The 14060-nt window shown below is 50.1% G+C and overlaps 1 protein-coding gene across 2 annotated transcripts in view; it reads right to left on the reverse strand.

The window, feature by feature from the left end:
• Positions 1 to 14060, reverse strand: part of GRHL2 (grainyhead like transcription factor 2) — a 125794-nt gene that overhangs the window by 12356 nt on the left and 99378 nt on the right. For both annotated transcript variants that reach the window (XM_074986836.1, XM_074986834.1), the window contains exon 14: positions 11933 to 12018. In XM_074986836.1, the coding sequence (XP_074842937.1) occupies positions 11933 to 12018 (86 nt within the window). The remainder of the gene's footprint in view (positions 1 to 11932; positions 12019 to 14060) is intronic.

The following is a 14060-nucleotide window of genomic DNA, read 5'->3' on the forward strand; positions in this document are numbered from 1 at the left end:
GTTACGACATAGATCAATACAGAGTTCATAACAAAAGTCATTATTCTAAGAAATGGTAGGAGGGAGAAGAGCAAAACGAAGAATGGATTTCAAGAAGGCAGACTTTAGAACCTCAGGGAGTTGGTAGGTAAGATCCCATGGGAAGCAAGTCTAAGGAGAAAAAAAGCAATCAAAGATGTGGCAGTTTTTCAAAGAGACATTAAGGATACAAGAACGAATTATTTCACTCCATTGAAAAGATAGGATGTATGGCAGGAGACCACCCGGGCTTACCCAAGAGATCTTGAATGATCTAAACATCAAAAAGGAGTCCTACAAAAAGTGAAAATAGGTCAAGGTATAAAGGATGAATACAAACAAATAACATAAGTATGCAGAAGCAAAATCAGAAAGGCCAAGACACAAACATGAGCTCAATCTAGCCAAGAGACATAAAGAGTAACAAGAAAATACACTACAAATATATTAGAAGCAAGAGGAAGACCAAAGACAGGCTCGGCCCATTATTCAGTGAAAAAGGGAAAACAGTAACAGAAAATGTCGAAATGGCCGAGGTGCTTAATGACTTCTTTGTTTTGGTTTTCCCCAAGAAGGTTGGAGATGAGTGCAAGTCTAACAGAGTGGATGCCAGCCAGTGAAAATGAGTTAGAATCATAAATTAAAATAGGGAAAGAACAAGTTAAAATTTAGACAAGTTAGATGTCTTCAAGTCACCAGAGCCAGATGAAATGCACCCTGGAAGACTCAAGGAGCTGACTGAGATGACATCTGATCTACCTTTGAAAAATTATGGAAGTTATGTAGAGATCCCAGAAGCCTGGAAAAGGGCAAATATAGTCCCCATCTATAAAACAGGAAGTAAGGATAACCCAGGGAATTACAGACCAAATTACAGATTGAACTAACTGGGTTTGTTTAGTCCTGAAAAGAGACAACTCAGAGGAACATGGTAGCAATGTTCAAGCATCTAAGAGGTGATCACAAGGAGGAGAGAGAAGAAATATTCTCCTTAACCGTTGATGACAGGACAAGAAGCAACAGTCTTGAATTGCATGAAGAGAGGTTTAAGTTGGAAAATCTTTCTAAATGTCAGGGTGGGTAAGCATTGGAATAAACTGTCTGACAAGGTTGTGGAATCTCCATCACTGGAGTTTCTTAAGATCAGGTCTGGGAAGGTATAGATCGGGTTGGCCAACATGTGGCCTGCAGGCCAGAAGCCAGCCCACAGAGCTTTTTTATCCAGTCTGCAAAACCAGAAGTGGTGCCATTTTGATAGGGGAGTGGGGTTGGCAACCGGCAGCTCTAGAGCTGTATGTGGCTCTTTAAGGAGCCATTTGCAGCTCCAAACACTGCCACCACTGACTCCTCCAGCTCCCTTCTCTGCCATACTGAAAAATGGAACTAAACTGAATTAGTCTGATGGCAAGCCAGATGGCAGGAGGGATCCAGCCATTAAGACAATTAAATTGAGTTCTGTTATTTCAGCATGGCAGGGCAAGGCACTGATTGCACTGCAGGTGGGACAAGGGAATAGGAGAGCTGGGGTGAGCCGCACTGAGGAGGAGGCAGTAACCACGGTGATGGAGCAGTGGCGGGCAGCAGCAGAGTGTGGCACTCATATCTCAGGTAGGTTAATCTTGGGTTTGGGATGAGCGGGTTAAGCCTGGGATTGGGGAAGGCAGCTTAAGGCTGAGAGTAGCTAAGCCTGGTGGCCAGGGCAGGGAGGTGGTTTAAGGCTGAGAGGGATTAAGTGAGAGGGGGTGGCTGGGGCTGATAGGGGTTATAGCTGGTGGCAGGGGTTGGGGCTGAAAAGGGCTAAGCCTGGAGGTAGGGGGCACAGGTTTGGGGCTATTTTGGGTTCAGCCCCCGGACCATGTGAAAAATTGCCATGTGGCCTCCGATGAAAAAAGTCTGGCCATCCTTGGTATATATGGTGCTTGGTCCAGCCAAGAGTGCAGAAGACTAGACTTGATTTCTTGAGTTCTGTGATTTTATGAATATTGACCTAAAACACTGTCTTTAAACCTTTTTCTTTTACTAATTAGTCAAGCACAATAGCTCTGTGTTTACATAAATGTGTCTCTGCCCAGAGGAGTTTGCTGTCTGAATGTAAAGTGACAAATGACATGGGACAAAGGGAGAAGCCCCGAGGATGAAAGCTGATAGATTTTGATTATTTTTTGTTTAATCCTTCTCTTCGTGCAGCCTGCTCCTTGCCTGTGGGGTGGATGATATCTCTTCGCTTCCCCAAACTCCTGTTTAGTTTCCTGCAAAACACTTATTTGGTAAGAAGTTCACAGGGAGGTGGAAATTTTACAAAACAAACTGCACTTGACTGACTCCCTGAGCAAGCAGAGAATAGCCAGCCTGTAACAGCAGGTAGCAGGGACAGAGTGGCACAAGCAAGCTGCAATTCCTACTCCTCTGGGATCTCAGAGAGAGCGAGCAGTCCCTCCTGAACAGGCCTGCATGCTCTGGGGGCTGTGCTGGTAGAGAGGTGTCCTGATTCCTGTGGATCTCTGGATGGAAGGTAAAACTACTGCCCTCACTATGCAGTGCAGCTGACTCCAGGGGAAGTTGCATTCAGACAGTATATCTGAGCCACTATGTTTCAATTTTGGTCTAATCAGGCACCACCAGATTCATTTGTTACTTTTTAGGAACCACAGGAGAGATATTCACTGCTTCAGAAACGTGCTGAATTTGGCCCTCTGTGGCTAGAATAAAGCTAATGCCCCCTTCATAGTGATGCTGGTGTAATTGAGGGAATTACACTGATTTAAAATCAGCTCAAGCAAAAGCAGCATTAGGCCCCTGCCTGTCAGTAATCAGCAGGAAAGAAAGGTCACTCACCGTAGTAACGGTGGTTCTTCGAGATGTGTCCCTGTGGGTGCTCCACATTAGGTGTCAGGCTCGCCCGGCGCTGCAGATCGGATCTTCCAAGCAGTTTCTGCCGGACTGCGCATGCACTGGTGCGCGCCGCTCCCTTGTGCGCTCCTGGCCACGTGCGCAATCCGGTCCCCGCCAGTTCCTTGACCAACCGCCTCGGATGCTCCTGCAAAACACTAAACAGAGATCCGAAGCGGGGAGGATGGGCGGGTAGTGGAGCACCCACGGGGACACATTTCGAAGAACCACCGTTACTACGGTGAGTAACCTTTCTTTCTTCTTCGAGTGTCCCTGTGGGTGCTCCATATTAGGTGACTACCCAGCAGTAACCCAAGATAGGAGGTGGGTAATCGGATTATGTGCAGCTTGTCCCCGAGAGGACCGCTGTCGAGAGACGGGTATCCTCTTGGAATACCCTGTGAAGGGCGTAATGTTTGGCGAAGGTGTCACAGGATGACCAGGTCGCCACTCTGCAAATGTCTTTTAGCGCAACGCCCTTGAAAAAGGGCTGTTGATGCTGCCACCGCCCTAGTGGAATGAGCCCTGGGAGTGGCCAGTAAAGGAGTCTTTTTGAGTTCGTAGCACATTTTTATGCAGGATACGATGTGCTTCGAGATTCTCTGCGAAGAAAGACCTTCTCCTTTCGATTTGGGAGCGAGAGAGACTAGGAGTCTATCCGTTTTCCGGAAGGACTTGGTCCTGTCTATATAGAAGGCTAGCGCCCTCCTCACGTCCAAGAGGTGTAGGCGCGCCTCTTTGTTAGAGTTATGAGGCTTTGGATAAAACGAGGGTAAAACGATAGGTTCGTTAATGTGAAACTCAGAAGAAACTTTAGGAACAAAGGCTAGATGCAGCCGTATGGTTACCGCCTCCTTGGAAAAAACAGTGCAGGGTGGTGTTGCCATAACTGCCGCAAGCTCGCTCACCCTGCGAGCTGATGTAATTGTGAGAAAAAAGGTCGTCTTTATCGTAAGGAGGCGGAGGGAAACCATAGCCAAAGGCTCGAACGGTGGTCCCCTTAGTGCATTAAGCACCAGGTCCAAGTTCCACGAAGGTGGAAGCGGTTTCCGAGGGGGGTATAGGTTTACCAACCCTTTGAGGAACCTGGTAACCATGGGATGGGCGAACACCGTGTGCCCTTTCTCTTCGTGTCTGCACGCCGAAATGGCGGCAAGGTGGACCTTTAACGAGGATAGTGAGAGTCCTCCTCTCTTGAGGTCCAGTAAATACTCTAATATTACAGGTATAGGCACCAAAAGGGGGGCCAGCTGTTTGGTAGAACACCATGCCGTGAAGCGAGTCCATTTCTGCTTGTCGGTCTTCCTGGTGGAAGTCCTCCTGCTACTTTCTAGGACTTGTTGCACTTCCTCCGTACATGTGCTCTCTAGGGAGCTGAGCCATGGATTAACCATGCTTGTAGTCGCAGGCCTTGGGGGTGCGGATGCACTATGGACCCCTGGGCTTGCGTGAGCAGATCCAGCGCCACCGGAAGGGGCATCAGTGGACGTCCCGACATGCGCAGGAGTAGGGGGAACCATTGCTGTCGATCCCACGTTGGGACTATCAGGATCATTTGGGCTCCTTCCCTCCTGGCTTTCTGCAAGACTTTGTGGATCAGCACTGTGGGAGGAAAAGCGTAAAGCAGGGGGCCCCTCCAGGGGATCGCGAATGCGTCCCCCAGGGACCCCCGTCCCAGTCCTGCCCTGGAGCAGAATCGTGGGCACTTCTTGTTGTGTTGAGTGGCAAACAGGTCTATCTGGGGAAAACCCCATGTGTGAAAAATCGGTCGTAGCAGATCGGGACGGATCTGCCACTCGTGCGTGAGTGCGAAACACCTGCTCAGCTGGTCTGCCTTCACATTGTGAGCGCCTGGTAAGTACGAGGCTTTCAAGGTTATATTGTTGGCGATGCACCAGTTCCATAACCGGACTGCTTCTGCACATAAGGCACGGGACCGAGCTCCTCCTTGCCGATTTATATAAAACATGGTGGAGGTATTGTCTGTACTGATCCCGACTACTTTGTCTTGTATATGGTCTCGAAAGTGTCTGCAGGCGTTGAACACTGCTCTGAGCTCCAGTATATTTATGTGCAGTGACTGCTCCGTGGAAGACCACAGCCCTTGAGTCACCTCTTCGCCCATGTGTGCTCCCCACCCTATGAGGGAGGCATCTGTAGTAAGAAAAACCGATATTTGTGGTTGGTGGAAGGGTACCCCTGTTAGCAAGTTCTTGGGGTTTACCCACCATTGCAGGGATTTGCGCACCTCTGCTGTGGGCGACACCACCCTGTGAACGGTGTGTGCTGCCGGTTTGTATACGCTCGCCAGCCAGTGCTGCATGCTGCGCATGTGTAACCTGGCGTTCTGTACTACGAACGTCACTGCTGCCATGTGGCCCAGCAGCTGTAAGCACGTCAGGACCGGCACCGTAGGGCTGAAGGTGATGACTTGCACGAGGGAGCCGATGGCCCGAAAGCGAGTCTCTGGTACATACACTCTCGCTGTAATAGAATTTATGCGTGCCCCTATGAACTCTATGTCCTGTGTGGGGTCTATCTTTGATTTTGCCAGATTGATAACCAGGCCGAGCGAAGAGAACGTGCCTGCTGTGACGCGTATCATGCGTAGTACCTCCTCCTTCGAGGCCCCTTTGAGTAGGCAGTCGTCCAGATACGGGAATATAAATACCCCCTGTCTGTGCAGGCAGGCTGACACCACTGCCAATGTCTTGGTGAAGACTCTGGGGGCTGAGGAGAGGCCAAACGGTAGGACCTTGTATTGAAAATGTTCTTTGCCTACCATGAACCGGAGGAATCGTCGGTGAGCCGGATGGATAGTTATGTGAAAATACGCATCTTGTAAGTCGAGGGCTGCGAACCAATGTCCATCGTCTAGTGCCGTAAGGATGGAGGCGATTGTGATCATCCGAAAGCGTTGCTTGTGCAGGTACCGGTTGAGGCCTCGAAGATCTAAGATGGGCCTCCAGCCTCCTGTCTTTTTCTCCGTGAGGAAGTACCTCGAGTAGAACCCTTCCCCTTGCAGTTGCTCCGGCACTCTTTCCACTGCCCCTATGAGCATGAGATGGTCTACCTCCTGCTTGAGCCTTGCTACGTGGGAGGCCTCCTGGAGGTGGGGCCTGGGTGGAGGTCGTGGCAGTGGGAGCGACTGGAAGGGGATGGCGTACCCCATGGCTATGATCTCCAGCACCCATTTGTCTGTGGTGGTCCTTTGCCACTGGTCGTAGAATGGTCGGAGGCGATGGTGGAATAACCGCTTCGGATGACCTTGTACGATGGTAGTGATGGCGCAGCCCTGGATCTGTGTGTCAAACTTGTGGCCTTTGGCCCTGCCCCGAGGACACATGGCTCTGTTGGGAACGTCGCCTGGGAGTTCTGTACTGCTGGTGCTGTTGATGTCGCCCTTGCTCGTAACCCCTGTGGTACCGGGGACGCTGTTGCTGGTACTGGTACCGTCTTTGTTGAGGGTAGTACTTTTTCTTTCTGTATGGAGGGGTGTAAATCCCCAGGGTCCTAAGTATGGCTCTTGAATCTTTACTGGAATGAAGGACCGAGTCAGTTGATTCAGCAAACAGCTTCTGCGAGTCGAAGGGAAGATCGACGATCTTTGCCTGCAGATCCCTCGGTATACCCAAAGTCTGGAGCCAGGACTCCCTTCACATCACCACTGCCGTAGCTGTGGAGCGTGCTGCTGTGTCTGCAACATCGAGGGCGATCTGAACTCCCGTCCTCGAGGCCGCGTAGCCTTCTTGCACGATGGCCTTGAGCACCGGTTTCTTGTCCTCTGGAAGCGAGTCCATGAGGGAGGTTAGCCTAGTGTAGTTGTCGAAATTATGGTTCGCTAGATGCGCTGCGTAATTTGCCATTCGCAACAGTGGAGTGGAGGAGGAGTAGACCTTTCTGCCGAACAGCTCTAGCTTCTTGGCATCTTTGTCTGTTCCCCCTGTCTTGAATTGAGATGTCTTTGATCTTTGTTGCGACGACTCCACCACCAAGGAATTTGGTTGTGGGTGGCTGGACAGGAACTCCATGCCCTTCGCCAGCACGAAGTATTTCTTATCCACTCTCTTGTGGACAGGCGGAATAGTCACAGGGGTCTGCCATATCATAGTGGCGGACTCCAAGATTGCTTCATCAAGCGGTATTGCTATTTTGGAGGAGGCCGGAGGTCTCAGATTTTTGAGGAGCTTATGGTGTTTCTCTTGCACCTCTGCTGTCTGGATGCCTTGCGTGAAGGCCACCCTCTTAAACAGCTCTTGAAACTGTTTGAGATCGTCCGGAGGATGGACGTCCCCCGGGGCCGTAGCCTCGTCTGGGGAGGAGAGCGAGGAACCACTAGGGTACGCCTCTCTGGACCCTTCCGGTTCCTGTTGGTGATGGTACATCCGCTCGCTGGAAGCTTGCGAGGGAAAATCTCGGGGTTCCATAACCAGTTCCCCCTGAGATACTTGAGTCTCTGTCCCCGTTCGCAATTGCCCTCAGGGATACGGAACCGTCTGTGGGGATCTTTCCCTGGTAGATTGCTGGTGGTGTCTATGCCCCGCGTGATAAGGGTGACCATGGCAGCATGGGCACTGTTCTTGGGAAGGTGACCTAGACCACTCCCTTGGTGCATACCATCTGCGTCTGGGGGAGCGAGATCATCGAGAGACCTGGGACACTGGAGAGAGCGATTTGTGATAGTACTCCAGCGGCTCAAACCCCAGGAAGGGTGAAGGTGGTCCCAGCCAGGGCGAGGCTGGTTGTAAAAATGGAGACGGGGGCTCCAGGTAGGCTAGGGGGGACCCCTGCCTTCTAGTTGGAGTCTGCAGCATGAGCGGAGGGCTGAGAGAAAGCAACTCTGCAGCCCTGTCTGGAGAGGGGCTGCGGTGCCTTGTTTTGTGTGCAGCCTTCCCCCTCCCTTGAGGGGGTAGCTCCGCCCCCTGACGTGTAGGGGATCTCGGCCCCGTCTGCGCCGTGCTCGGCACGCTTATGGGCGGTGCCGCACAGGTGGTGTCCTCCAGTGCCTGCAGGCTGCGTGCCTGCGTGCTCTGCACCACCGGTTCCCCGGGGGTCGGTGCCGCTGCTCGCGGTGCCGCCGGTACCGGCGCTTGTTTAGCTGCCGCCCTGCCTGCGGTGTGGGGCGGGGCGGCTGTTTGATTATTGGAGGCTGAGCCGCCTCCACGTGGCTCTCCGTGCCGCCGCCGATCAGCTGTTGCTGTGGCTGGGGGCTGTGCACTCCTCCCGTCCCGCTCGCTGTTGCTGCCGGCAGGGATCGGGCTGGGGAGACTTTCCTCCGTTTTTGCGCTGATGGGGTGAGGGAGGCGGCTTTCCTTTTATGGGCCCCGGAGGGTCCCCCCTGCTGCGGCCGCTCCGGCACGTCTGGCTGGAGGGCCTTGTCGAAGAGCAGCATTTTAAGCTGCATCTCCCTGTCCTTCCTTGCTCTGGCTGTTAATTTTGCACAGAAGGAGCATTTCTGCGTGACATGGGACTCCCCCAGGCACCTTATGCAGTGACTGTGCCCATCAGACGCTGGCATTGCCTCTCGGCAAGACTCACATTTCTTGAATCCTGAAGAGGACATTGTTGGTGAGTCTTTCAGTTGTTAATGGGGTACTTAGCACCTTCTCTGTGCTGATTTCCCCCTCTCCGATAGCCTGCCGCGGCAGGAGGGCTAATGGCCCTAGGCTCCTGGCCTCCGGTGCTCCGCTTGTTACTAGGACTGGACTGAATGCCGTCTCGCTTGTTGTTTCTTTTCTTTTCTTTTTTTTGAAAATAACAACTGGCTAACTTAACAGTAGCCTAAGAACTTGAAAACTTTAAAGAAAAACAGTTAAAACCATTGAATACGCTAACTTGGCCGTAGCTAGTCGGATTCTGTCTGCAGCTGACGGCAGTTAAGAGGAACTGGCGGGGACGGGATCGCGCACATGGCCAGGAGCGCGCAAGGGAGCGGTGCGCACCAGCGCATGCGCGGTCCGGCAGAAACTGCTTGGAAGATCCGATCTGCGGCGCCGGGCGAGCCCGACACCTAATGTGGAGCATCCACGGGGACACTCGAAGAAGAACACAGGGTTTTGTGCTTGCTGCTTGCTTTGGGTGCATCTACACTAGCCGGCTACTTTGAAGTAGCTGGCACAAGGTCGAAATAGTACGTGTTGAGTCTACACGTGCCGTGAGCTATTTCGACGTTGAAATCGACGTTAGGTGGTGAGATGTCGAAATTGTTATTACTATCCAAAGATGGGAATAGCGCCCTACTTCGACGTTCAACATAGAAGCAGGGCATGTGTAGACGATCTGCGTCCCGCTACTTCGAAATAGCAGGGTCCTCCATAGTGGCCATCAGCTGAGGGTTTGAGAGATGCTCTGTCCAGCCCCTGCGGGGCTCTATGGTCGTCGCGCGCAGCAGCCCTTAGCCTAGGGCTTCTGGCTGCTGCTGCTGCTGCAGCTGGGGGTCCATGCTGTGTGCACAGGGTCTGCAACCGGTTGTCGGCTCTGTGGACCTCATGCTGTGCAGGGCAAGTGTGTCTGGGAGGGGCCCTTTAAGGGAGTGGCTTGGGGCTTTGCTGGCCCCTTATTTCAACGGTGAGCGCTTGTGTGTGTGGACGCTCCACATTTTCTTCCAGGGCGGCTTCTTTCAATGTTCTCCGTCGCTACTTCGACATTGAACATTGACGGCACCAGCCCTGGAGGATGTGTAGATGATACGCGTCGAAGTAGCCTATTTCGATGTTCTTAAGTCGAAATAGGCTACTTCGACATAGTGTGCTAGTGTTGACATAGCCTTTTTGTTGACACTACTAGCACATGTAAGTGTTTTCTGCTGACCAAGAACGAAAGGCAAGCATCGAAAGGACAAGTATTTGCATCATGTCCTTGAGTCCACCTGCCTCTGAAACCTGAGCCCAGGAGCTATTCCCCAGACAAGAGTAATCTGAGTAGGAAACTGACTGTTCTTTTGGAAAGTGAAAGGAAGGAGCAGAATAAAACAAACCCCAAATCTCAGAAAATGCTGCCAAGTGTCATGGAAAATGTGGAGAACGCCGAAGACCAGGAAGTGTGATAAACAAGAAAATTGTGTAACTTATAAACACAAAAGCAGAGTTTGACTTAGGATTGCTCAGGCAGCCCTTCATTATTCAAGGGTTTGACCTTTACTCTTTCAAACCTTATTACGGGGAGGACCACGTGTAAAAATTCAAATGACCTTCTCTTAAAAATCTCCTGAAAAGATTATGGGGAGAATACATGGTGCATGCGAATGAACAGGAGTTGATATGGATTTCCCCGTCCTACCACCACTTGTCCCGCAGCAAAAATGCTTTTTTGCTGAATGTGTACAAGATCACTAAAATGCACAGTTCACTCCCAGACTAGTTTCCACCAGAGCCAAAAGCATATTACTGAACCCACAGCTATGTCGATGGACCGAACTTTCTGCTTTGTGGCCTACTTCTGCAGTCGTTTCTAATGCGCATTGGCCAGTGAACAGGCCCCAAGATGCAGACGACGGTCAGGTCTAACCTCACTGTCAGGCTGGACGGCTCTAGTGTGGCCATAACACACCTGGGCAAGATTAAACCCCGATATGTTATTCCTTTCAGACAGCATGCTCTTCAGGCCCCTTAAAACTACTTCACTCACCAGCTGTCAGTTCTCCCTGGCTACTGACCAGCGACAGGGGACTGTCACCCAGCATGTTTCTTTCCTCCTCAGCCCAGTGGACATTTTTAGTGCTCACAGATGAGGACCTGGAAACAAGCTCCCCGCAGGTGCTCCCGCCCTCTTCCCCTTTCTCCTCTGAACTATATTCTACCTTACCAAATTCTAAGCTCCTTCTCTCCCTCAGCCACCTCACACTGGCAATCTGGCCTGTCCCACCTCCCGTCTCCGCTCAGAGGTCCTCCCTGCCAGGCCCTGCCAAAGTGTTTGTGGGGCCCAAGATGGCATGCTGACCGTGGGGCCTGGCCAGTGAGAGCATGGGGCCTGAGGCCCTGAACATGTGTGCCCAAAGCAACCGCTTTGCTTGCCAGGCCTGTTCCCTTCTCCCCCTCACCATGCCCCACTTCCTGGTTATCAAAGAGAGTCACTGCAGAACGGGGATCACTGGACTGCAAGCAGCAGCAAAGCCCAATCAAAGATGATGAGTGGGCAAAGGCAGCTCGCAAAGGGAAGGCAGGCAGGGCACTTTGCAAGGCTGGCAGGAGGTATCGAGGAGAGGGTAGGACTGGCTCTTGCCAAGTAGCCATTAACAACGCTGTTGCCCCTCAGCAGAGCAATCCCACAAAAGACCTAGGAAAGGGGATATTCCCAGCCAGTATCCTAAGGTTAAAAAGCCTCAGGGATGGACAGACGTGCAGGAGCTACAGACAAAAGTTTCAAGCAAAGGTGGGGAACCTATGAAGTGTGGGCAGGATCCAGCCCCTGGCTTACTTGGGTCCAGCTCACGGTGAGGCTCAGAGCTTTTCCCTGAAGAAGGTCAAGCTGGTGCTCGCACTCCAGACCTGTGACAATCTCTGAGCCTAGGTTCCTCCCACTCTTGGAGTGCCCCGAGCTTGCTGGGAGCCAGCTCAGTGAGTTTTGTTTTGTTTTGTTTTAATTTTGATCCTGGGGGTGTTTTTGCTTGTTTTTCATTTTTTTGCTTCTCACTTGGATCTGACCCTGACCAATTTTTCTCTGGGTCAGTAGCTCTGGGCTGAAAAAAGGTCCCCTGCCCGGTTTAAAGCAGTCAGAATATCTCTTGCATTCAGAGGCATGTTGGAACACACAGACCGACCCTGTTTTCTTCTTCAAGCATTTGATAATTACCTCCATTTCTTAAGACTCTTAAGTCAGCTGTATGAATTGGTCTGATCTCATTGACCCACTGACAGTTCTGAATTTCAGATAAAGAAACATGCTCCAGAAATCCTTTATGAAGCATTTAAATATGCATGAGGATAGCTTTGTCTGTGCACTATGTGTTGTGTCTAAGTAATACTTGGAGAAGCTCAAAATTTTCATTCCGTGGAGGATTAATGAGGTAGCGATGTGAGATACTTACCGCTTCCATTAGCCCCTTTACTGTGGGTGATTTCAGCATCAAAGCATCAAACACTTCATCAGTCTCTTTCCTCACATACAGAAGCACTGAAAGAGCAAGGATCAAAGTTGGTGCAGGCACAGACAACTGAACAGATGAAATGCATCTTCTAAAATAGGAAGCCAAATATTAATCTTGAATCTATGACAAATCAACACAAATGATGACAGCCAGATGTTGTTGTTAAAAAGTAATACTATTTCATGTAGACACTAATGCAAGCTTGCAGGAGGCATACTGGCTGGTTTGGAAACACAAAGAAAATTAAGCCGATTACATTACATTTGTGAGGAACCCATGTTTCAGTGAATTTACCATAACTTAATTGCTTTACTGAAATATGAGACGTCTCAGTTGAAGGGTATTTGCACTATCGCTTTGTAGCTATTCAGTCCTCGGGCTGAATCATGGCGTCAAACAACTGAATTATAACTAGTTCTCTGTGTAACCTACATATGAGCTTTGCATTCCTCTAACCTTTAACCAAAGGACAAGGGAAAGGAATTCAGAAAAGGAATCTACTTTATACATTAAATTTTCCTTTAGCCAAGACTCTCAGAAAAAATAAAGTTTTAATAAAAAGGAACATGCTTTGAAGATGTCATTTTGGCAACTTTAAATGTGTCCCCTCGACATGAAGTCTACTCTGTTTCACAGAATGAATCAAAAGCAATTTCAGGCACTACAGGAGAGCTGTTCAAAGGCCCAAATGGCAGGTAGGCACTTACCTCCACTGTTTTTCACCTACCCTTTGGGCCTTTGAAAATCTCCTCCTCAGAGCCCTGACAATTTTTGCAGTTTAGCAATCAGCTTCCTGTCTGTGCTGCAAGATTTTTTCTCTCCCCTCTTGCTGAGCTAAAGACCCATATAGAGAAAAGGGGACACCAATGGGCTGGATATTCAGGAGAACAGGGAAGCAGACCTGACACAAAATGCTGGCAAAGGTACGAAGTAAACAAAGTGAAAATTAGAAAACTGTATTTCTTTGTCTTACCTCTCCCCGTTATAGGAATCTTAGAGGTTATTTGTAAGTGCAGTAGGTTAAACTTCTTAAGACAGGAGTGTGAGATACTGTTTTTTTTCCCCCTAAATGGATGATGTATTGCAAACTACCAGGAAATTCAACAGAAATGAACGTATATTACGTGCACATACACATACTCTATCAGATACATTATTTGTCCCCACAAACTGGAAAGACAAAATGGGGATTAGTTTTTAATAATCTAATCCCTAGAGTCTGGCTGCTATTTTCCAACAGATTATCTCTATCTGACAATAGAATTACACCCATTTTAAGACAGAAGCAGAATGGTATTTGCCATAGCCAGCCAGTGCCACTAGCTTTAATTCCCACTGGAAGTATGTGTAAGTGTGAACCTGGACACATTAGAAAGAATTGCAACTTCTTTGCCCAGCCTTTCAGGTGACTGAAATGGGCTCATACCTGGCTGGCAAGATCACTGTTCATTCTCTGCCTCACAACTGGGGATTTCAGGGGATCATGATGGTTTTGACCCTACTAAAGAACTGCATAAAGTGCACCCAGGCAGGCCTGCCAAAGCAGCTGCCCTCAGGCCCCTTGGAAATGCCACGGAGTGCTGCGTCGCCACTCCGTGTGCAGCTCGGAGGGAGCATGGGGAGGGGAGGGCTGATTTCCATAAGCCCCTAAGTCCCGCCCCTCCCACCCTTGGCCCCTCCCCTTGCTCCTGGACCCACGGCAGCTGTCAGCATCGTTGTACTCAGGGATGGGTACTAGCCTCTTAAATCCATGTAACAGGCGAAATGCAGGGAGCCTGATCTATCTGATGGTGCACACTAACACTATTCACTTCTTCAAGAGTGGCTTTTTGGTGACTTGAAATAGCTCTGCTGGAAGCTTCAGCTTACATCCAAAAGAGGGGGAAAATCACTCAATCAAATGTTGAAGAGACAGATCTCTTTGCTGTACTGAGACTGTCAAAGAACGTTATGTCGAATGAAGGCTCCATGACAGGAATAACGGGGAACCTGAGTCACTGCGATGCGCGCACAGAACATGGAGTTGTAAGAATCTGCTGTTTTAGTGGCGTGAATGGAATTCTGTCAT

The sequence above is a fragment of the Carettochelys insculpta genome, chromosome 2, assembly GCF_033958435.1.
Source record: "Carettochelys insculpta isolate YL-2023 chromosome 2, ASM3395843v1, whole genome shotgun sequence".
NCBI classification, from domain to species: domain Eukaryota; kingdom Metazoa; phylum Chordata; order Testudines; family Carettochelyidae; genus Carettochelys; species Carettochelys insculpta.